Source organism: Marmota flaviventris, chromosome X, assembly GCF_047511675.1.
Source record: "Marmota flaviventris isolate mMarFla1 chromosome X, mMarFla1.hap1, whole genome shotgun sequence".
Classification (NCBI taxonomy): Eukaryota; Metazoa; Chordata; class Mammalia; order Rodentia; family Sciuridae; genus Marmota; species Marmota flaviventris.
The window spans coordinates 107,463,069-107,488,408 of NC_092518.1; the positions used below are offsets into that span (position 1 = coordinate 107,463,069).

At 34.3% G+C, this 25,340-nt stretch overlaps 1 protein-coding gene across 3 annotated transcripts in view; it reads right to left on the reverse strand.

Annotated features, from left to right (window-relative positions):
* The window catches only part of Tenm1 (teneurin transmembrane protein 1), a 556,402-nt gene that overhangs the window by 249,192 nt on the left and 281,870 nt on the right, over positions 1 to 25,340 (reverse strand). For all 3 annotated transcript variants that reach the window (XM_027931186.3, XM_027931196.3, XM_027931177.3), the window contains exons 7-11: positions 13,243 to 13,442; positions 11,782 to 11,992; positions 6,985 to 7,086; positions 5,329 to 5,523; positions 1,164 to 1,364 (exon numbers count right to left, since the gene is read on the reverse strand). In XM_027931186.3, coding sequence (XP_027786987.1) covers positions 1,164 to 1,364; positions 5,329 to 5,523; positions 6,985 to 7,086; positions 11,782 to 11,992; positions 13,243 to 13,442 — 909 coding nt within the window. The remainder of the gene's footprint in view (positions 1 to 1,163; positions 1,365 to 5,328; positions 5,524 to 6,984; positions 7,087 to 11,781; positions 11,993 to 13,242; positions 13,443 to 25,340) is intronic.

Genomic DNA, 25,340 nt, shown 5'->3' on the forward strand with positions numbered 1-25,340 from the left:
TCCAGAGATAAGAAAAATTGTATATAGAATGGCCCATTCTTTACAGTGTTTATAATTCAGGTGGAAAACAAGCCATGTGCACAAATATCTACATCACAATGTATCCTGTGCTTTCTAGCAATACAGATAGGATATATTTCAGGGATTCTCCTTGATGTGATCAGGAACGGTTTTATGGGATGACTAAAATTGTAATTGGTCTTGGTGGATTTTCCTAGGGGGAACAATAATAACATTCAATGCTGAGAAAAAGACATGGAAAACAAGTGTGAAAATAAGATGTCTTGGGAGTAAGGAGTGCATACAGATTATTTGGGCAGAAGGAGGAATTTTTTTATTTTTTAAAAAACATTTTTAATCTTTTTAGTTGTAGTTGTCAATATCTTTATTTTATTTTATTTATTTTTATGTGGTGCTGAGGACCAAACCCTGGGCCTCGCACGTGCTAAGTGACTGCTCTGCCACTGATCCACAACCCCAGCCCCAGAAGAAGGAATTTATACAGAAAGCAGAAGTAGAGTGTAGGCTAGACACAAGGGATTTGGAATAGTTTATGGTGAACTTTTGACAACAGGCTAAGATACTTAAAGTTTATCTGCAGACAGTGGAGAGGTATGGAAAATGTTGGGGCAGGGAAAGGCAAAAGGAAAGCAATGTTATAGAAATAGGAATTGTGAAGCAATACGGCAGTATAAAAAATGGAGTGGAGTTCTTGGTTAAGTTGTGTTTTCAGGTGATGGGACATCAAGTGCAAATGCCTGATTTCTCAAGTTTGAGGAGATAGAGTTTTGAAACAATCTGCATAGCACTGATAGTAGGAGACTTGAGAATGAACGAAATAACCAGAGAAAAATACAGAAGAACAAAAATCTAAAGACACAGACCTACCACAATGAAAAACAAGATGAAAAAACAAACAGTAGCATCCTGTTGTAAATGAAATGCAGTAAATACTAAACCTCATACCAGAAAGCATCTTATGACTCACGAATGTATACTTATACAAAGCTCAATATATTTCAGGAATAATAAAACTAAAAAATCATATATCAAGGCATATCAGAATTTAAAGAGTACTTTAAGATAGTTCTCTCTCTTAGATAAAAGGATCATTTAGAACTTAGGAGCAGAAGAAGAAAGAAAAAGAAATAACTCCAATGTACCTGTTGAGCAGTCAGATCCTGTCCACTTGGGATCACAGTTGCATACTCCAGAGTCCAGAAGAAAAGTCCCATGTCCTGAGCACTGCTCTTGACATATAGGAAGTGGAGTTTCACAGTTGACTCCTCCCCAGCCAGTTGAACAGTGACATTCTCCTTTTACACAGATGCCATGGCTGGAACACATTGGATCTAAGCAGTCCTCTGAAGGTCCAAATAAGGGAAGAGGGAAGGTTAATAGGGAACAGGTGCAGGATAATGAAACTGAGATACTTACACTGATTTCCTAGTATTATATCATTAATGTTGCTTTAATTGGGCAATAAAATGACTCATGCAAACACTGTGTTCAAACCATAAGATTATTAACACTTAAAAATATGGTGGAGTATCATAGAGGTTACAACCCAAAATTAGGAGAAGAAAATCACACATGCTATGTGAAATTGTGAATAGTGTGTAGCAACCCTACAAAAATGGATGGGTGGACCCCACTCTGGGCCTTCAACAGGAATTCCTGTTTTGAACAAAGACCCAAGAATTTCTGGTAAGTCATTCCTTATCTTTTCTGAAATTGGAATTAGAACTCCAGAAATGACTTTAACTTGATGTGTCTAGAGGAGTTAACACACACAAAAAAATTAAGTTTGGATTATTCAAGTTATTAGGCAAGGTGACTGATGTTTGTATGAAATAATAGAATTTACAACAATTTATTTTAACCTCTCATTTATTCCTCAGAAGCACTAAAATGTGACATTTTAAACCTAATTCCAAAATTATTTTCTTTATGGTTTCTCCTTCTATCAGGACACTGTGACATAGTTTCTAGTGTCTGAGAATATAACAGACTCAATTCCATTTATCTCTGTTTCTGTGATTCTGGAAAATTTTCTACATTTTAACAAAAGTATAAGCCATTCTGGAGGTAGGTTCCTGTACATGCCTTGGGGAAAATTGTTTTGGGCTTTTAACCAAGTAACCTTTTTACAGCAAAATGGGAAGGTTAATTTCCAAATTTCTAGTCTTTGTATACAAATGGAACCAAACTATTATAAAGAAGATGCATGTTTTGAATTACTTTTGCAGAAATAGAAATAGACTGTCTGATACAAACTGTTTGCATTTGAAAGACTGGCTTAGTTGTGTGACTTGTGGCCATGGAACAGACTAAGTCTAACTAAGCACTATTATAATTAGTGTTATTGCCATTATAATTAACCCAAGATCTCAAGGTCATTAGCACAATACTTTAATACCTGAGCTAATCAGTAAATTAACACACAAAGGCACATCTAATTTGATTCATCATTTGAAGGGAGAAAGTATGAAGTATAGATCTTTTTTAGAAGGAGTCCACTTTGTTATACTGAAGTACAACAATCTTAATAAACAAAATAATATTTAACTTAATGTATGTTATTTTCTTAAGAGGGCTGCTCTATTGTATTTATGTAAATCATCATATAAGTTACATTTAAATCAGAGGCACAAAGTCATGGAGCTAAAGGGGCCAAACATGGATGAAATGGGCTGGATATAAGAAAACAGGGTGTATTGGGAGCAAACTGAAACCAAATGTCCATGTTAAAGGGAACTGCTGTGACTTGGCTCTAGTCGATTACCATCATATTGCAATGTGGGCTCAATGTCATCAGATTTTATAGTGGTCAAGAGTGGCCAGAAATAGCAATTTCTATATGACACTACTCTACTTTTAAATTTTGGTAAAAACATTCTAAAGGGTTTAATCTCATTCTAGTCTATAAACAAGGAAGACTTTATCTTTTCACCTCCTGTTAGCAATAGTAGAATTTGGGTTTGAAGATTATATGTGTTCCAATGAATGGTATTGGGTCTACAGTCACATTGGACAACAAAAAAACAACATGGCATATGTGAGACAAACAAAATCCATCTCCAGGCCCAGTTCAGCCCGTGGGTTTCTGCTCAGTCATATCTGAAGTAAAATATTTTTTTTCTATTGTTTTTGAAATGTGTATATCATTAAATCTGTTGAGCATTGTTCCTTGCTATTTTGGTTGTACTAAGAATTTGGTTAGTGACCTCAGAGAAGGTAAATTTAAGCTAAATCCTTTTTCAAGTGCTTACAAAATTTAAATTAGAAGAGTCTAAAATAATTAGGTTACATGATTTTCATGGCAAGGTGTTGAGAGCTACAGCCGAAGGGGACCCAGCAAACTTATATCAATTCTATCCAAATGCATATTTTCCATCTATGTTTCAATGATTTTTAATGCCTTTCTTGCTTCAGGCGTTAACATTCGGGGTGAATTTGGATCTGATGGACCTTTTAGGATATCAAATAAAGGTCCCAACTCTCCTGTTGGTAATGCATTGTGAACTATCTGTTGGTGCAGCGACTTGTGGTAGTGTTGGGGTATTTTTGCTGATGGTGTCATCGGTGGTACAATTTTTCGAAAAGGAGCCGTCAATTGGCTTGGTGTATCTTCCTCCCTTCTGCTTGTGATGGTCGTTCAGGTAAAATTTGGGGGCCAACAGAGGTGAGGCAAAGAACCTCACCTCCCCGCTGATACAAAGACCTATCCACAGGTGTGGCTGTATGCTGGACCGGTAGCCAATGACGGGTAAGATCCAATTGCAGTGGTACCAACCTAAGACAGGAGGCTGACGCCTTGAGGTCAGCTCATCTGATGACGGATAAGGACCATATGTACTATTGGACAACCTAAGGCAGGCACGGTCCCTAAGCCACATGCTTGTTGTTTAAACAGAGAGGGGGAGATGTTGAGAGCCACAGCCAAAGGGGCCCCAGCAAATTTCCAGCTGCCAGCTGATGATTGGCTCACAGTTGCCCCAGCAACTTCTAGCTGCCAACTGATTGGCTCCTCTGCGGTGATGCTCATTGGGCTGTTTCCCCGCCCTTTCAGACCATGGAGCTGCTCATTGGGGGACTTTTTTTGGCTCCACCCACGGGACCCAGCCAATTGGCCTCAAGAGCAGGAGGAGTGGGGGAGGTGGAGAGGCTTGTGGGAAGCCGGTGGTGGCAGTTGGGCTCTGAGGGTTTTCCTGAAGAGCTGTGTGGTGCCGTGTGTGTGTGTGTGTGTGTGTGTGTGTAGACACCATTTTTTTTGTTAGTGGTGTGTGTGTGCATGTAGTACTTTAATTTACAAATTAAATATAATGACTATAGTTAGGTTAGCATTAAAACAACTTCCAAAAGTAACTTAGAAACTCCAGTGCCTTGTATAGACCCAATGCCATTCATTAGAACACATATAATCTTCAAACCCAAATTCTACTATTGCTAACAGGAGGTGGAAAGCTAAAGTCTTGCTTGTTCATAGAGTAGAATGAGATTAAACCCTTTAGAATGCTGTGTAATAGTCTTAATGAGCCATCTTTAAAAAGCAATTATAGTGTATTTTCAGCAGCCTCTTTCCTGAACAACTGTTGTGATGAGACCATCTCCCATGGTAATGGTTTAATATTATTTCTGAAATCAGTCTTGTTTGAGGAATGTGGCATGAAAAAGGTCTGATTACTAGTAAACTTATTTTCCAAAGTATCTCTTTAAATGATGAAACTATTGCCATATCAAAATATTTTTGCAAAGACTCCTTTGGGGTAAATTTAATATAAAGGCACTACTTTGAAACTCATTAGTGGTAAGCCTGCTTCCTTAGGCCCAGAGGTCAAGTTTCAGCATAAGGTATGTAAAAATAAAAAATCTAAATCAATAATAATAATGGTAATTACAAATTACTCCCAAAGAAAACATTTGCAAAATGCCTCCAAATGTGCATATATCATTATTTTTATTGCTTTCTTTAAAGTGAGATGTAGTGTAATGTACTCTGTAATAAGGACAGCATATGAACTAACAGCTAAAAATCATCCATGGAAATTCTAAATTCTCAAATTTATTAAACAGTATTAGAAATAAGAAGGAAAACACCATTTTTAATTATTTCTTAGTAGTTGTCATAGATGTCTCATGTATAATATTAGATACTGTCAGAAGATATATGAACTTCCCTGATCCCACCCCTCTGCACACATATTAAGGACATGTTAGCATTTATTGTTTGCAAAGACTACTTGTATCTCTATTAGAAGCATAGAATGACACCTGGAAAATTCAGAAAGAAAAGGCTGAAGCAGTAGATTAAAATGAGTCTCTCACCTTCCTCGCATATTTCTCCTTTGTATCCTGGCACACAGATGCAGACTCCCATGATGCAGGTGCCGTGGCCAAAGCATGTTGGGTCAATGCATTGCTCTTCTGGAACATCACACTCTGGCCCCTTCCAGCCATTCCTGCACACACAGTGTCCTTTCTCATATTCTCCATTTCCACCACACAGAACAGGGCATGAATCTGAAGGTTGGCAAATGAACTTGTGATGTTCCTCTTAATACTCTCAAAATATTCTAGCATAATATTTCAGGCCAAATAAACCACTATTTCTGTGTTACCCTTTATTAAATAAATGGGCATATGTTCATGATTACATAGAATTTTCCTCTTCCTGAAGTGCGTTCAATTATAAAGATACCCTGAATGAAGAAATTATATCAAGTATTTGCTGTTGATCCTACCAAACTCTTCAATCATCATCATCATCATCATCATCATCATCATCATCATCATCATCTAGGAGTTTTCTCTTTTATGGTTTTTCTTCCTCAAGCAGATGTATATTGCTTTTAGGAAGCAAAACCTGAAAATTCAGAACTAATAAATAGTGAGTTATTCATATTATAAAATATTATCTTTAAAAAGCAATGCAGTTAGGGATGGGGTTGTGGCTCAGTGGCAGAGCGCTTGCATAGCATGTATGAGGCACTGGGTTCAATCCTTAGAACCACATAAAAACAAACAAAAAATAAATAAATTTTTTTAAAAAGCTATATGGTTAAATTTATAATGGACACATGTCTACTTCTGTAATACATTGTGCAGAATCTTATTGGAACACTTGTTCTGTTTTGTCATTGTTTGTCTCCCTATGAAAACTATGGGACTTTTTAAATGAAAAGTCTATATCTTCTATTTCATTCTGCTTTTGAATGCCAACTATCAGCACTCTCCTTACCCCCCTATCTTTGAGATCTATCATGGTTCTGGAATTTAGCTAGTGGTTTAGAACTCTGTGGTGAATGAAATTTAATCTAAGGAAACTGAGTGTCTGAGAAACCTGAGATTAAAGTATTAGCACACTGGGAACCTTATTAATACATTGAAAATGATCAGGAAAGCACCTCTAAAATAATAACTGCAAGGCTATGTGAAAACATAGTGTGATTTACCATAGGCTTTTCAAGAATTAAACTATGGGCAAGTCTAGGAAATGGTAATTTCTTAAATTTAATTTTCCAACCTTTACTTTCTAGGCTATTTACTGAATTGTGATTACCCACCCCTTTCAGTTAACACTGGTGTGTATAAGCACAAAATAACTTTGCCCACTTTTAAACTCAGTCTATTGTGAATGAATTTATGAAGAAAATATAAGCATGATAAAGTGGTTTGGTTGACAATCTGGGTATACATTCCAGCTATTAGGTAACTTTTGATGTTTTTTAGTCTCTCTGAAGTCTTCCTTTGCTCATAAAACTGGGATTATAAAGAACTACCTCATAAGGCATAAGGTAGGACACAGTTCATTGCAAAGTATTTAGAACAGTGCCTGGTATAGTAGGTGTTGGCATTTGGTGGTAGTGGTGGGGCACGGCTGCTGTTGCTTCTACTTCTTCTATTATTACTATTATTACTAATTCTGAGTTCCCAAATGACATCTATTTCCCTAAACCAATCAGAATCAGAGAGCAACATTACCTCTAGCACAGTCAGGTCCAAGGAATCCTGGGAAACAATGACAATGGCCAGAGATACACTCTCCATTTCCATTGCAATTAGTTGAACAGTCATCCATTATTTCTATTAACATAAAGAAAAAGAAAAAAATGAACAAATCTCTCAACCATAGAGTCTTTAATTTTTTTAAGTTGGAAGAATTTGGGGCCTATGACAATCTTGCTCTATGCTATCTACAGAGCATTTACTGCTCAAAATCAGATGCCAAAGACTTCTGTAAGATGTCACATGCAGTATAGGATTATTAAAAGGGTCCTATATTTGCTGAATTGGCTATTTGAGAGCAGAATTAAAAACCAACCTTACTTCTAAAGTGCATAAAGGATATAGATTAATTGTATTCTTAAGAGACATTCATTATAAAGCTAAAAATGTCTGAGGATTATAGGACATTTCTCCAAAGCAAAACAGGCTTAAAAAATGCAACCCCTAAGACAAAGACAACTGTTTATTTTTCAATCTTAGGTTCTTGCAAATAAAGCTTCTTCTCTAGCAACTTAGAAGATCTAATCTACTATCTTGACAGCTTAAATATGACAATCAGTATTTAATTTTCATTAATAAGTGACAATGGAAGGCTTTTAAAGTAAGTGTTCATATTAAATTCACCACCACTAAAAGCATTAGAACCTAAGTATTTGTTGAGAAATGCCTTCTGGGCTATAAATGCTTATTAGTTCTTTGCCACTAATTTTCTTTCAATCCATTCTCAGGGAATAGTCTTCAGGGGAATTGGGAAGCCTTTGAAGGTGCCCATAGGTAGATCTGGTGACATAAAGATGTGTGGAACTATGATAGTACAGAACTGTGATAAATCTTATGTAACTTATCTGGAAAACTATAGTCTCTGACAATGACTTTTAAATTGTAGTTTAAAATTGTATTCATATATAATAATGATCAAATTCTAAGTCTATGAACTATGATGGTTTCTATGTTTTACTCTTTCAGTTTGTGTGTATATGGTGTGTGTGTGTGTGTGTGTGTGTGTGTGTGTGTGTTATTATCTTCCCATTAGTCCTTTTTATAAATTTTTCATAGCACTCTCGAACTCAGTGTTTTATGTTGTGGCATGTTAAACTCATACTTCTCATATGTACCAATTTTTCCTTTTTTCAATCCAATTTTCAGTTGGATAAGATATTTCCAATTACAAGGAGAGTTATAGGAAGTGATCCTAGCACCTTCCTTTGAACAATGAAAGTGAGAACTCACAATGAGGGTTGAAAAATAGACTTTCTGTAATTGTGGCCTGTGAACCATTTGTATCAGTAGGATCATCAGGAGCATTTACGAGACAGATATCTGGGCTTCAGCTCCAGATCTACTGAATCATTCTCTGAAGGATGTAGCCCAGTAATCAACATTATAACAAACACCAGAGTTGAATGTGCATGTGTTCACAATTGAGAACCAATGATTTAAATAGTTATATTTCCTAGTTAGAAAACTTGTGGCCTAGATGTTGGAGTTTTGCTTTGGGCAGTATAAAGATGAAAAAGAAAGTTGTATCTAGTCCATCTGAGAGATTCTTAGAAAGCTGAGAATGAACCCAATGGCTGTGTTTTTAGCTACCATATTATTAGAGGGGATTATTCTTCTCACCCACATGTGAATATATCAGATTGCCCTTTGCAGGTTTATGATAGTTCATTCTCTGAACTCAATAAGCAAGTCACACATGACATTAACTGAATTACAATTGAGCTGGCTAGAATGTAATATCCAGCAAAGAGCCAGTCATGGTTAACTCAATAAAACATTAGCTATTTCCAGAAAATTATTAATGCATTTAACAAGCAATTATGAAAAAAAATATAAAGAGTCTTTTTTCATTCAGAGATTAGAAGTTATTTCTGTATTTTCTACTTATCTGAATTTATTTTACCAAGCAGTAGTAGAAGTTCTTAAATCCACATTTGGATTTCTCCTAGCTTAGATGGTTAATAGGAGGCCATGGAGGAAGCTTTCAAAAGTAAATATAGTTGAATTTAATTTCACACCAGATCCCATTGACAATTTTATGGAAGCAGCCTTGTGGGAATGTAGCTCTTCTGAAAAAATATATAATAAAGTTTGCTATCAAAATAAATAAAAATCCCTACATCTTATTGATTTATATAAGAACTATCCCAGGGCTCACACTGCTGCACAGAGCTTAACCCCAGCAATGTAAATGAGAAGAGAAGGCAATAAAGGAGGATTTTGAAGTTGCCATCTTTACTAGGTATGAAAGGGATAGTGGGACAGTCTAGGGACTCCAAGAAGGTGGTAACTTTAGCAGGAAAACATAAACAACTATTGATTAAAAAAAAAGAAAGTGTTTTTCTATTTATGTTAGCCTCCAGTAAACTTTGCCTTCTATCTTTAAAATCTTATTTCAGAATCATTTCTCAGACTGCAGTTTATTAGAGTTAAGAATAATTTTGAAGCTATATGTTTAAAACCTCATTCATATGCTACAGTAAAAAGCCCCTTAGTATTCCCATCTACACTGATGATAGGATTTGCTTCTGGTAGTTTTTCTCATAGGACAAATTTAAGGTAATAAATAATCTTATGGAATGAGTACAGTCTAAAGGGCATGGGCTTTGGAATCAGACATAGTGGGTCTCAAATCTCCATTTTGCCTCTTGCTGTCTGAGAGACCTTGCCAAATGATTTACTCTTTCCAAGTCTCTGTTTACTTATTTGTAATATATGTATCACTGTACCTGAGCTATCAGAGTTGTGATGAGAATCCAACAAGCTAACTGAATGTAAAGCATCTTGTATAGTGCTTGGAGAAGAGTGGCACTCTATGAGTGGTATATATTATCATGTTATAGAGCAAGTTGCCTGAGATTAAGTAATATCAACAACTCTTCCTATACTACCAGAAAATAATATATATATTAATATAGGCAATTTAACATTCAATGAATGTTAATTATTAATTCTGTCTTGATCTTTGTTAGTAGTGGACCAAATGTAGTCAGGATCAAGTGACTCTAATGTTATGAAATAGATGAATGAGCATCATTAAGAACAAATTCACACAAATCTCACTTTGTTTAATGAAATATAATAGCTTCTTTTTATTCTGATTAAGATATACTATACACATATAAAAATCAATAGAGGGAATTCAAGGTAAATTACTTTTATGTCTTTAATTGTTTTTGGAAATTTACTTGAATTTTCAAAAAATAAACAGTAGCAGAAATGTTTTTGTTGCCTCTATTCTTAAAAAGACAACAGAAAGGTAAAGAAGCTTTCTTGCATAAGCAAAAGGCAAATATAAAAATTGGATTTCAAGTATTAGGTTCTTAGTGGGTGAAGTAAGATACAGAAAACAGCTCCAAATATATTTCTGGGTCTACTGATTTTTGAAAGGTTAATCACTTGGTCAGTGTTTTTTAAAAGTTCATGTATTAAAATAACAGGAAGAGAGAAAATCTTTACAAATATCTCATGTCTTCTAATTTCTTAGAAGTAGTAACTTGACCTCTAATAATTCAAAATAAGGCCTGCATAGACAAATATGAAAAGTCCATCCATTTAACTTTCCACACTGAGTCTGATGAGTAGCAAAATAGTGATGTGATTTATATATATATTTTGAATATATATATTCAAAATATGTATTATTTATTTAACAAACACTTTGTTTTGGAAGATGTAAGAGCAGTAGAGGTTTTCTCTAGGAGAAAAATCATCATTGCAATTTTATTGCCTTTATGATTACTTTAGAGGAAAATTTTAATAATTGTATGGCTGGAATGCCATTTTCTACTCACTGAAGGTCTTCAGCATCAAATAAAAATAGAACATAAATGTTACAAAGAGCAGATGGTATATCTATTAATAGTCAACACATCTTCCTAAACATATGGCTGAACAGGTTAACTAAAGGATAAAGTGGTAAGATTTGTATAGAAAACTGACAGCTGTAAAATATTTTTTCTTCTTTTAAAAGACACGTGTCTTAGGAAAATTCACACAATACTGTACGGTGTCTATGAGTTGTTTACCCTCAGGACTCTATAATTGCTAAAGAGCTCAGCCTTATTCACATAAAGGGTCATGGGGAATGAATTTGGCAAAAAATGACAGAAGAGTGAGATGTCTCTGACTAACTAGGGTGACAGTGAATAAGAGTGTGTATAGGCATTGTATTTAAAAAGAACATGTTTTAAAAGACCCTGAACACACTGAAAGAGCCATTGTGATGATTTTCAAACTAAAAAATTCTGAAAGGAAGGACTTTGAATGACTCAAGTTATTATCCTTAATATCCTTCTCTAAATACTCTTATGTTGTATTTTGAAGCCTTAATGGTTCTAGAATCAGTTGTTCTAAAGAACTGTATTGATGCCAGTTTGTCTATTTTAAAAGGTATTATTTGCCTTTTCTTTTATTATTCGAACTTGAAATAACAAGGCTTCTCTTGCTTATTCCCTTCTTCACTGAAGTTGTTGTTCACCTATGTAGCCTTGGTAACATTAGCCAGGTAATTATTTTTGTTGAGAACATATTAAAAAGATGCAAACAGTAAGTATCCTGGAAAAGCAGCAAAGAATGGAAATTTTAAAAAATCTTAACCAGCATTGATACAACATCAATAACAACGATATAAATTTTTCTCATAGTGACCTATTCTGAATAATGACTTTAGGGTAGGATGAGCAATAAGCTTACATAGTACCTGTATGGCTTTTATCACTTGTATCTTCTAGAATTATACTGTAAATCCAAATTATAGCCAAGGCAGCTTACCGATTGCTGTAGTTAACACAAATACTTGCTCCACCTTTTTTCCATCATTGTAAAATGCCAGATACCAAGGTCCTTGGTCCATATACTCTATGAAACCTGTCTCCTGAAGTGAGGTTAAGATAAGGTTCCGAGGGGAGTGCTGGGTATCATCAGAGCTCTTGGAGTCCTGCTTCACCAGTTGTTTGCCATCCATTAGTTTTACAAAATCAAACTGGAACAAATACAGACACAAATATGAGCACTAATTTTACTTCTAGACTGGCAAACATCTCTAACTTCACTTGATCTATTCCATATTTCTTTGCTTTGGACGTGGGCAAAGTGGAAGACCAAGGTTATTAATTCTGAAGTATATTTGAACTCAAAACTTACTAATTTTGAAAAAATTATCATGATATTTATAAATGTTATAAACAGTTCAGATTTAGAGCATTCAAAATAATTGTTTAAAAGCCATAAACTAAGAAATAGAAAAAAATCTTGAGTATTATGCAAGAGAATCTTGACATTTTGCTAAAGTATCTGATAGAAGATACTTGAAAATACACAGTCTGCTTAGAAATGTTACTGTGACCTTCTCTACAAATTAAAAACTGTTTTATGGTTTTTAAAACAAATAAATGAACAGTCAAAAATTTGAGAACATTCATCATAATTTAATACCTTTGATGTAACACATTTAGAATATTCAAAATCCTTCCCCCACTATCATTATAAAAGCACATAGCACATGTTTCTTTGAATATTTTATATTTTTTAAGAGTCACCGTTGATAGCATTCTGATTCCCTGTCTATTCTGGCCAAGAAGGTAAGGTTTTGATTCTAGTCATATCTGTTGGGGAAAAAAAGCAAGGCCAAGGTGTTTATTCTTTTTGCTACTTCTTAGATGGAGCAGGGTTCCAAATGGACTACTGAAGGGAAAAAATAAGGGAAAGAAAACAAAATCAATGTGGTGGCTAAGGTTTATTGAAAAGCTATGTAAACTGTAGAGGATTTACATATTTGAGTTATTATTCACAATAAAAAAGAACCATATTTACCTGTAAGGCATAAAAAACAGCGCCTTTTTAACTTATTTGCAATCAACTCTTTACTGATATTCATTCCTTCCTTCATCAGGGTAAGGGGGTAAGGATGCACAAACCAGTGAAAGAACCAAGGGCACTAACTCTAAGGTGAAAGGGCTGGGAAGCTCATAATCAACCAGTTCCAGAAAGCAGAGGTCAAATTTAATGAATATTTTTTAAAATGCTTTTTTTCTGAGTCTGCCCCGGTAAATGCTATTCCTTATTTCTCCATGCCATTTTTTTTCATCAGAGTGTGATTATTCTGGATATTTCTTTGTATAATTTTCTGCCCTTACCTTTAATACTTACACAATTTAAAAAATCATAACCTTTAAACTGCTTAACCTACAATCCTCTAAAAGGGTTCAAGAAAATACACATAGTATCAAATACCTGAGTATGTGTAGGTGGAATGTTCCTTCTGCCATAAATTCCCAGCAGAGAGTCCTTGGCTAGTGAAATATTGAATTTCAGGTATATAGGATGGTGGATAGTAATCTGAAAACGCCAGAATAAGCCAGGTGGAATGGTTTGCATGACCTGTGCGCCAATGTCAACTTCTCCGGTATCAATTGCTCGTCCCTTCTGAAACACTGAAGGTAGAGAAAATTACATACATATTAATCTTAATTTGTAATGCAATGGTTTTTAGCATTTCAAGAATAGGCATATCAAAACAACTTAATCAGCTTTTTCTTCATCCCTACCCTCTCCCATCTTTCAAAGCCTTACACAAATTAAATATCTTCTAAGGAGCCTTCCTTTACCAACCACTATGTCAGTTTCCATTTTGTTAAACTTCTATTGCATTTATTTCAATCAATTTGATTCATTTTAACCATTATTTACCAAGTGCCACCTTAGTAGCTGCAAGAGTTACAAAGATGAATAAGATGCAGTTGTTGCTCTCAAGGAACTTTGAAAATAACAGAGGAAATAGGACAAGTGCACAAATTACCATATTGTAAAGGGAAATAAGTGCTCTGGGCATTCAAAGGATGGAAAAGTATTTGGCTAAGGGATACTTCTCAATTCTGTCTTTATCCTCTTTTATTTATTTTTAGCATCTATCATCATGCAACATACCATGCATTTTACTTATTTATTGTTTATTGCCTGTTTTTTTTTTTCCTCTGGGAAGGAAAAATCTGTTGCTGCTTTGTTCATTGATATATCACCAGTACATCGAAGAATGTAGGTACATGTAGGCCAAGAATGTATGTGATAAATACATATATAATTAATGAGTGAGTGAATGATAATAGGACTCTTGTGGGAGGTGACATTGAAAATGAGTCTTAGATGAGGTAAAAGATTTCAACACAGCTACTGGAAAGGGTATTAGGGAATAAGAAAGCGAAAAGAGGAAGAAAACTGTAAAGCTATGGTATAGAGTATGTGTATAAATAAAGGAGTAGTTAGAAAAAGAACTGGAGGGAAATAATGACATCATATTCTATAAGGCCTTGAATGCCAGTTGAACAGATTTATTTAGTAAAAGATGGAAAGCCATTAAATATTTTTAAGAAGAGGGAAAGGCTGTGGATGTAGCTCAGCGGTAGATTGTTTGCTTAGCATTCATGTGGCCCTGGTTTGATACCCAACACTAAAAAAAAGAGGTTAGGGGACATTAGATAGACTAATCTTGGGGCAGAAGTTAGAATGAATTAGAGAAGGGAGATACAAGAATAATATAGAATTTATAGGGCAATGACTCAGGTGAAATGACATGAAGATCTACACTTAGTGTCAACCCAAATGACTCATGTAGAAAATATACATTTCAAATGAAAAATAATTTAGTGTGAATGGAAAGAAGGAGGAATGCCTGAGAAACAATGCAAAGGAAAATTCTATAGCAGAGCTTCTCAAACTTTAATTGTATAAGAAAGGGGGGTCTTGTCAAAATGCAAATTCACGTTCAGTTTTTGTAATTTCTCAGCTGATACTCATGCTGCATGGTTCACAATTCACACCCTGAGAAGCAAAGTTCTCACGTGTGAAGGCTAAGGGAGGGTCAAAACTGACCCCACGTTTCTGAGTTTTTGGTGATTTAGACAGTGCTGATAACAAAAATAAGAAAAATAGAAGGAACTGTTTTGTGAGAGAGGAAACTGTCATATTTTCTAATTATTTCTGATGTTGTAGTTTAATATGCATTCCTTTGTCAAATGGTAGTAGGGAGGGAAGGGATACAAGAAGATGAAAGGGAATTAGTTTGACTTGATCTTAAGCAAGGAAGATGACACCTCAGGAGGGGAAAGTTCAATTTGGCCTCATTTCATACTACCTTTATATTTTTCAGCCATCAACTCCATCTCCACACCAAACAGTTTAAAAACACACATGGTCTCTGTCCTTTGTGTTCACCAGCTATAAAATTAACAGCCCATTAAGAAACACACCTGCAGTGGCTTTATTCAGAGGCCAATGCCTTGCAGCTCTTAACTCCCTAAAATACTTCCATTATTGCTTTTTGTGTTAAGGCCAAGAGTAATAACTATTTTAAGAATGTTCACTGTTAACTTTAATAATAGATTTCAAATGCAATTTTGAACATAATTATGTATTACAGGACACATAATTTTGTGGAATTGACATTTATAATAAAATACACCCTTTGAGATAATAAATGACCAACTGAGGACCTTATTTTTCACTGAAAGTTACATTTTTCCATGTGAGACAGAGCAATTTGGTTCCCAAAGGGTTGATTAAACATTTAACTCTTAAGTTCCTAGAACTGACAAATGTCTTCAATGAGCAAATGATTAACAGACCATGTTTATGTGGACACTTTTGTTCTCAACTAATTGTTTAGTTTATTGGACTGCTCTCCTCATTAGAGGCTTTTATCACTTCTTAAAGTGCATCACTTGGCCAAGCAAGCTAGTATAAATCTAAAACAATTATAAATGTTCTAGGGTCAACAAATACTGTTTTTTAGGTGCTAAAAACCCACTTTTAATGACTCGATGTAATTTTTAAAATTCTAGTCAAAACTGGTTGATGGATATTAATCTTTCCATATCAACTCATCAAATGCTAGAAAATCTCCTCCTTCTGCACTTTATGGCATGATATATTTCATAATGAGGCTACTTAAATGTTATTCACTAAATCAAAAGAAACTCATAAAGTTGTGTTGTTGGAGTTTCCTCATCATTAACAGTACTGTATATTTAGAGCATATCTGCATAGGTTATTTGTGAAAATAAATTTAAAAGATGATGATCTTACCCTTTGAGAGCTTACATTTAAGACCAGTGAACAGAGATGACAATATAGTAATGAGTATGTGGACCATGATTTAAATAAAGATAATAAAACAAGGTAGTTGCAGTGAGTTAGTATTAGAGAAGTTCTCATAGTGTGCAGATGAAAAATTTCTCAGCCTCTAACCTTTCAGAGCTTTGTGCATCAGAAAGGAAGATATCTCCCTTTTAGTAATCTATACCACTAAGTAGCCTGCTCCATTTTTATCAACTCTCAAAATAAGTTATGGATTACAATATAGTGTTATGAGCTCATTTATTATTTCATTATCTTCTCAAAGGTGGAGCAAACTAAAAAGAAGAAAATTATATGCAGAAAAACTACAAAATTTGATTTTTTGAAGAAATTCTGCATTAACATACGTAAGAAATAGATACGGTCAAACTTAACACTGACTGTGATCCTTTGCAAATTGTTAATAGCAGAACACTAAGGTAGAGTTTGTGTAATGTTCATGTTTCACTTATCATTTAATCACTTGTTTTGCTGAAGCATATCAAAAGGCCCAAGGAGACCATATTCGCCAGTAACAGAAAACTTTTCCTTGTACAAATTCAGAATGAAATGCAGAGAGCCACAAATCATATCACACTGTGCAGTACTATAGTTATCACAGTTCCACCAATATCCCCCAATTTAGTTTGAGGTAAACACCCTCTTTATAGGTTGCAACACAGGCATCAACTGCTGAGCAGGAAAAGCCAATGGCAGATAGGTTGTGTTGAAGCATGGCACATTAAGTGATGGTAGCTTAGTTCAAAAAGAAGAGGTCAAGCTTCCTGGAAGGCAAAAAAAAAAAAAGGAAGGGGAGCTGGAATTTATGTCAGACACTATGTGCAATATCTGCATCACTTAAACCAAGGTTTCATACATTGAGATCCAGACACATACCTGGATAGTAACAAAATAGTAACAACATTGTTCTAAAATAGGGGGTAAATAACTATATTCTGGATATATATTTCTACTTAATATAGCTAGATATGCTTCATTCAATGATTCTATGTCAAACAATCAAACATTGGTAGAAGATTTTGACATGTGGTTATTAAAAAGTATCCACTATTAGTTCTTTATGTGAAGATGACTACATTAAAGGCTATGTATGCTCTTGCCCATAATAGTAATCTGAGCAGTCTTTTAGAGACATTTGTAAATTCCATGAGAAGTATCTAAGCCTGTCCAAAAGAAAAGAAAAATAAATAGGCATTAAGAAAATATTTATTTCATCCTCTAGCATGTTCAAATTTTTGAAAAGACATTGGTATGGTTTTTAGCTGAATTAGTCCTAGTGTATGTGTCTCATGATTTACGTATCATTATGGTCCTACAAATATAATATTAGTTTCATAGTAACAAGTCTCTGTAAAATTTAGAATATCGGTTCTTGGAGCAAAACGGGGAGGTAAAACCAATCTCTGTTCCCTGTGATCAAAAGCTATGAAGAGCTGGGCGTGATGGCACACACCTGTAATCCCAGAAGCTTGGGAAGCTGAGGCAGGAGCATCAGGAATACAAAACCAGCTTCAGCAAAAACAAGGTGCTAAGCAACTTAGTAAGACCCTGTCTCTAATAGAATACAAAATAGGACTGAGGATGTGGCTCAGTGGTCGAGAGCTCTGAGTTCAATCCCAGGCACCCAAAAGAAAAAAAAATACGAAGGGATGAAGAGGATACAGCATAAGCTTTACCATTTCCATCTATGTAGGCTCATATGATTTTTATATTGAAGAAAAATATGTATTGAATTTCAGTTCTTCAGAGGAAGATTATACATATTATATATCATGGATAATATCCATATTATATATCATGTTTTTATATCCATTATATAACCCAAGAGAAGTCAAGATAAAAAAAAATGAAGAATGAACATTGAACATAGCAGGCACTTATTTAATAATTATACAAACGAATAAATAAAATAGTAATATTGATCATTTACTTTGTTCACAGTAACTTTGAGAATCTATTTTGACATTTCAGTGCAAGGTTTGGAGGGAGGAAGAACTGAAAGTATCTACACACATAGGCTTTTGGGAATTCATTGTAAATAAAATGTGCTTATAATATAAATAAAATCCCTCTAGCTTACTGACACTGAAAATAAATTGCTGACTCTGTTGAGAATTTCATTAACTAATCTTGAGAGACATATTACTATATGAGTATAAACAATTATGTCCAGAACCTGATAGACTTCATATTTGAGTACAATAGGTTATTTGGTATTACATATTTCTTTTCATGAAGAAGTGAAATATCATTGCTAAAATTTTATCCTTAATTAAAGATTTATTTTGACTCCATACATATTTTATTGAACATGTATAATATAAAAGTCATAATTCTCTTTTTAGAAGGATTTCTTTAAATTTTGTTGTAAAAATGTGCAATTCCCTAAAAAAAAAAAAAATAAAGTTCCACAGTTCTTCTCATGGGTCTACTGACCATTAAGTGGCATTCCCATAAGTTAGTTTCCAAATATAAGGCTGTTTGGAGTTATTATACAATCTCAGAGTATAATACAAATTGTAGGATTTCTGTATGCTTATTACTAATAGTATATGAAGTAGCCGGTCTCCTGGAATTTCCTAGGTGAAAACTAGAATTGATATAAACTCAAATATATCATCATTGAAAAGAATTACAGTTCCTAAATAAGTGGAAACATATTCCATGTTCATGTACTGCCATCTTACTATTGTTAAGATGGCAGTACTCAAATAGATGAGAATGATGGGAACATGAGGTTAAGAGGATAATTCTATAAAGTGGCTCCACAGTTTAGCTATTGTGAATTGTGCTGCTATAAACATTGATGTGGCTGTGTTCCTGTAATATGCTGTTTTTAAGTCCATTGGGTATAGTCCGAGGAGAGGGATAGCTGGGTCAAATGGTGGTTTCATTCCAAGATTTCCAAGGAATCTCCATACTGCTTTCCATATTGGCTGTGTCAATGGAATTTTACTCAGCAATAAAGGAGAATAAAATCATGACATTTGCAGGTAAATGGATGTCATTGGAGAAGAGAATGCTAAGTGAAGTTAGCCAATCCCAAAAAAACAAATGCCGAATGTTTTCTCTAATATAAGGAGGCTGACTCATAGTGGGGTAGGGAGGGTGAACATGGGGAATACATGAATTCTAGATAGGGAAGAGGGGAGGGAGGGATAGGGAAGAGGCAGGGGATTAGCAAGGATGGTGGAATGTGATGGACATCATTATTCAAAGTACATGTTTGAAGACACGATTTGGGTGTCAACCTACTTTATATACAAAGAGAGATATAAAAAATGGTGGTATATATGTGTAATAAGAATTGTAATGCAAAAAAAAAAACAAGTACATGTATAAAGACATGGATTGGCATGAACATACTTTATACAAAGATATGAAAAATTGTGCTCTATATGTGTAATATGAATTGTAATACATTCTGCTGTTGTGTATTTAAAAAATAAAATCAATAAAATAAAATAAAACATCAAAAAAAAAAAAAAAAGATGGCAGTACTTCCCAAACTGATTTACAGATTCAGTGTAATCCTTATCAAAATTCCAATTCTCATTTTGCAGAAATAGCCAGCCTGACCCTGATAGTAAGGGCTAAAACTATAAAATTCTCAGATGAAGACCTACACATAATTTTTTTCAACATTGGATTTGACAACAATAAATAACAAAAGAAATGGTAGACAAATTGGACTTCATTAAAATTTAAAACTTTTGAGCTTCAAAGGACACTATCAAGAAAATGGAAAGACAGCCTATAGAATGGGAGAAAATATTTGCCAATCATATATTGAATAAGGGACTTTAATGTAGAATACATTTAGAAAATATATACCTCAACAGTAAAAAAGACACATAATTGAAAATGGGCAAGTTACTTGAATAGACATTTCTTCAAAGAAGATATATACATGGCCAGTAAGCACAACAATAGAAGTTCAACATCGTTAGTTAGCAGGGATATGCAAATCAAAACCACATTGAGTTGCCACTTTATACCTATAAGGGTGGTCAACATTAAAAAAAAACAGAAAATAACAAGTGTTAGCAAAGACGTGGAGCAATTCACATTCTCATAAATTGCTGGTGTCAATGGCAAATTATGAAGCTACTTTGGAAAACTGTTCACCAGTTCCTCAAAGAGTTAAACATATACCACATGACCCAGCTATTCTACTACTTGGAATATCCCCCCACCCCTGACAAAATGAAAACAGGTGCTATCAAAAACTTGTACATAAATGTTCATAGCAGCATCATTCATAGTAGCCAAAAAGTGAAAAAACACAAAAGTTCTATCAATTGATGAATGCATAAATCATTCAATGGAATGCTGTTCACCCATTAAAAAATGAAATATTGATATATGCTATGACATTTATTAACCTTGAAAACATATAAGAAATCAGAGCCAAAAGTTACATATTATATGATTCTATTTATATGATATGTGGAAGTATTCAAATCTAAGGATACAACATGTAAATTACAACAATCATGATACAACATGATTTCCAGGGGTGAGGGGGAGGTGGGGATGTTTCATACGGAGTGACGGGCAATGTCTGTGAGGTTTCCTTTTGGTATGATGAAAATGAGTTAAAATTAAGTAGTAGTGATAGCTACACAACTCTATGAATATACTAAATTTAGTGAATTGTGCATTTTAAGTCAGCAAATAATATATAAATTATAGCTCAACAAATCTCTTACAAAATATGGTTATAAAGCATAAATTGACATAGCACACTAACACATACACATACAAACTATAGTGCACTGTCAAAAGAGATCTGAGACATTTCTAAGTGGTTTTAGAATGTCCCTTACTACCTAGAATTTGAACTGTTCCTTGGACAGTTCTTTTAAAACATGTGACTGGACTGGACAAGGTGGTGCACACCTGTAATCTCAGCAGCTTAGGAGACTGAGGCAGGAGAATCACAAGTTCAAAGCCAGCCTCAGCAACTTAGCAAAGCCCTAAGTATTTCAGTGAGACCCTGTCTCAAAATACAAATATAAAAGGGGCTGGGATGTGGCTCAGTAGTTAAGTGCCCCTGGGTTCAATCCCTGGTACCAAACCAAACCAAAGAAAAAAAATGTGTTTAGGAGTAAGCAGCAGAGATGCCTATTTTCTATATTTTATACAATGCTAAATATTGTATATAGGTATGTAAGTTATTAAGTTCACATCATTTTGGACTTTAGAATGTTGGTAGGGGGGCTAATCATAGATCAGTTTATCCAGATTTCCCTTTCATTTAGAATAAAAATCTCCCAAGGACAGGGTACTCATATCTACTCCCTGGGCATTTAATTAAAAAAATTATATGATGATCTACCTATCATATAGTTGAGAGTAATAAAGGAGTTGTACAACATTTTGTATTTGACCTTCAGACAGCGAAGCATCTGGCATAAGCACCAGTTTTCATAGGTAACATATTGTTGCAGTCTTTAATGTCTACCTTTTAGGAACCCAGAAAAATCTTCAATAATATCAAATTAAAATTTCTCAAAGACAAAACTCATTGCAGAGTAACATTAACAATATGGATAAAAATAGATGTTAATATTTATTGAACACTTACTGTGTCCTCTTTTTGAACTTATATATGTAGTCTCTTTCATATTCAGTTTACCATATAATTTCATGTCCCGGTTTATTTCCAAGGCTCCTTCCTCCACTTGCTCGGCTTCCTCTGGGACTTTGGTTCCCTTCCCAATCTCCTTTCTTACTAGCATCCTCAATCTCTCCCTCTATTCACTTTTTTATTCTTTGTCTTTCAATAAACCCAAATCTCTCTTGTTTTAGAAAAAAAGAATAAAATAACCCAATGCCTCCTTTTCTAGTTATCATACTATTTATCTCCTTCCTTTCCTTGCCAAAGTGCCTTCATCTGTTTCACTATGCACTTATCTCTTAGTCTATTATCATCTGCATTTTCTCTTATCACTCTATTATTTCATTCTCCTAATTATGTACTCCTTAAGGTCACCAGGATTGATTTTTCTTGTTTCCCTAAGAAAAAAATCAAAAAAGTCACACTATTTCTAAAAAATAGTGACCTTTTCATCTTTCTTTTAAGCCTTTAAATACCTTATTTCATTTCTGTACAACAGTTGACTGTATGTTATTTTGCATTGTGCCTATATGTATCCAATTTTCTTCTAGTTCCCCTATTTAATAGGAATCTTCTCAAGGGCAAACTATGTCTTCTGCTTCATTTGTTAACTTAAATTTTTTTAGTTATAGATGGATATAATACCTTTTTATTTATTTTACATATTTTTTAGTTGTAGGTGAACACAATACCTTTATTTTATTTTTACGTGGTGCTTAGGATGGAACCCAGTACCTCATACATGCCAGGCAAGTGCGCTACCACTGAGCTACAACCCCACCCCATTTGTTAACTTTTGAATATATTTAGTACAGTTAAATTACCAAGTTGGTCCATAGAGAATTAAAGATCATGAGTTTCTGTGTTTCTAAATAGTACTATTTAAATTTTTCTTCTCTTGTTATTATTTTAATGAAGGGTTTGAATTGGTTAAACATGTCTCTGTCAACCCAACTTTCTACTTTTATTCTTCCCTCTTCCAGAAGAAGATGGTATTTGTCTTCTGGTCAAGACACTTTCAGGAGGACATACAATGGAAATAAAAAGGCAACTCAAATGACTAAGTTAACCCAAAGACTCTTAATACTAGGTGGAGGCAGAGAAAGGAGATATGATTATTATGTGTAGGATTACAAGTTACACAGTGTGAAAATGCAGACTTGTGCATTAAATACCTAAACTTTAGGACTTCATTTTCAAAAGTAAATTTCACATAAACTAGAACTACAGTTGACTTCACAAAAAAAGCTAGTAATGTTTTGAACTTCCTCCAAAAGTAACATAGGCTAAAATGGATATAAATACATCCTTACAGAACCAGATATATACATGGCTGATAAATTTCTACAATGGCTGGCTCCTCCAGAAAACTAAGATGTTGTAAAGATGCTAAGGGAGGATCCCCTTACTTGGAAGCACAAGTCCACTTAGTGTCCTTGTTAGATGGAGCCTATTGACTGTAAGGACCACAAGTTAGGTCCATTTTTTCTGGCATCACAGGAAAGGTGTGTATTTAGTTTTTTAAAAAAATAAATAAAATAAAAAATATTTAAAAAATGAATAAAATATAATTACAATGAAATAAGAATGAAACATTAAACATATATGACCAAGAACATTTAACATGAATTTTTTATATAATAAATAAGTTTGCCTTTTAGCATAGGGAATCCTTTCCATAAATCTGTTTTAGAAGTCAGGTCTCCAGTATGCTTTAGAAAAGCCTTTGTTAAAACTGAAGTATATTGATAAAGTGATTTAATATAGTTGAAAACAAGCTGCAGCACTCTAGCTGGGCCCTCTGAAACCTTGTGTTAGAGAAATATCTATATAGCATTATAGGAAGCATTTACTGTAATTTGCCATCAATCTTTAAAAATAATAATGTTAAGCTCCCAACAATGTTGTCTTTGTTAGTGCATTACTACTATTTTATTCATGTGGTTTGTTGTGCTTATATGAATTATTCTCAATTCTACCACAATGTCCTGGGCTATGATATCCTTTAAGTAAAAGATACTGCAACTGTGGGTTGACTCAAAGGGCAGCTGAGTGCATTTTAATATCCACATGTCCTTTGAACCAATACCGAAGAACCACAGCATTATGCTGCAGGACTGTGTTCCATCTGAATGCACAATGATTACCTGGGTAGGGTTGGTGCAGTTCTTTAGTTTTGTACCACAAAATGAATACTGACCTGCTGATTGGGTCTGTGAAAAAATATCTGCAAAATTCTAAGCAAATTTAAAATTTAACCTGTTATTCAAAGGCCACAACTATCATTGCATAGATTGTTTCAATCTCTCTGTGTCTCAGGTTCGACAAAACAAAGGTAAAAAGGCAAACACACACACAGACACAATCCTTCCCCCAAGTATACAATGAAATGTAGTTGTTAAAGGCACATTTTACACTGTCAGTAAAATTTCAAAGTTCAGAGTTCAAAAAGCACTGTCTGTGTTTGTGTACATATATCTTTTAGATCGAGTAGGAGTGGGCAGAGCATCTGAACAGAGAGGTCTTTGATATGAAATTTAAAATTGCAAAGTACTCTTAGGGATATACATTTGGACTGGATGGTTTGAGATCTGAAATCTAGATAGCTGTTAAATAATTAGCCTTGAGAAAATAATTTTATAAAAAAGAAAGGGCCCAAAGTAGTGTAATGAACTAACAGGAAAAACTAGATCCCAATCTCAGCTCTGCTTATAATCATTATGTTGATTATTCAAGGCAAGTTACTTAACTTCTTGTGTTTCATTTTCAACTATAAAACAGGGTAACAATAGCTGCCATAGCATAAAATGGTCATGTGGTAAAATACATAGCTGTTTTATAAAATATTTTGAAATTGTAAATGGTTTCTAAGTGCCCTCTGTTATTGTTATATACATGTCAGAAATCCAAACTTGTACTTCAGAAAACGGGATTAATTATTCAAATTACAACAAAACTTGCAGCAAGTACTTTAAATGGAAAATATGGTTTACAATCATACTTTTCAACCATTTCCCAGAGTGTACCCCTTTTGTAAAGATAAGTCCATTTTTATTTGGATTGACTAATTGTTCTTCCTTAACTGCAGAATTTGAATTCATTGACTTATGACATGCACATCTGGACAGGACCTCAAAGCTAAACTCATCCTGCTGAGCATCACCCCATGTTAGTCAAAGCCTTAGAAGCTGCCAAGAGAATGGATAGCATAGAAAGGAAAAGAAAAGGGAGTGCGAGGTTTGACAAAGATGTGCATCCTTCCATCACCTTCTTTGTTTTATATTTAAATTTCTAATTTTCAAGTAAGATTTAATTTGCAAAAAGGGATTCACTGACCCATTAGTCCTGTTCTCTAGCCCCAGAAAGGGTTGAAAGTCAAGCTCCTTTATTTTTCAGATGAGAAAGTGGAGCATAGAGAGGTGAAACTGTAGTCACTATTGGGTCTTGGCTAAAGCATCTTCACGACAGGATATAAATTGTGTCATATCAATCAAATGAGTGTTGTTTACATGGTCATATATTCAACAGACACTGACTAGAAAGTGTCATTTTTTTTCCTTCAGCTTTGTGGTGATTG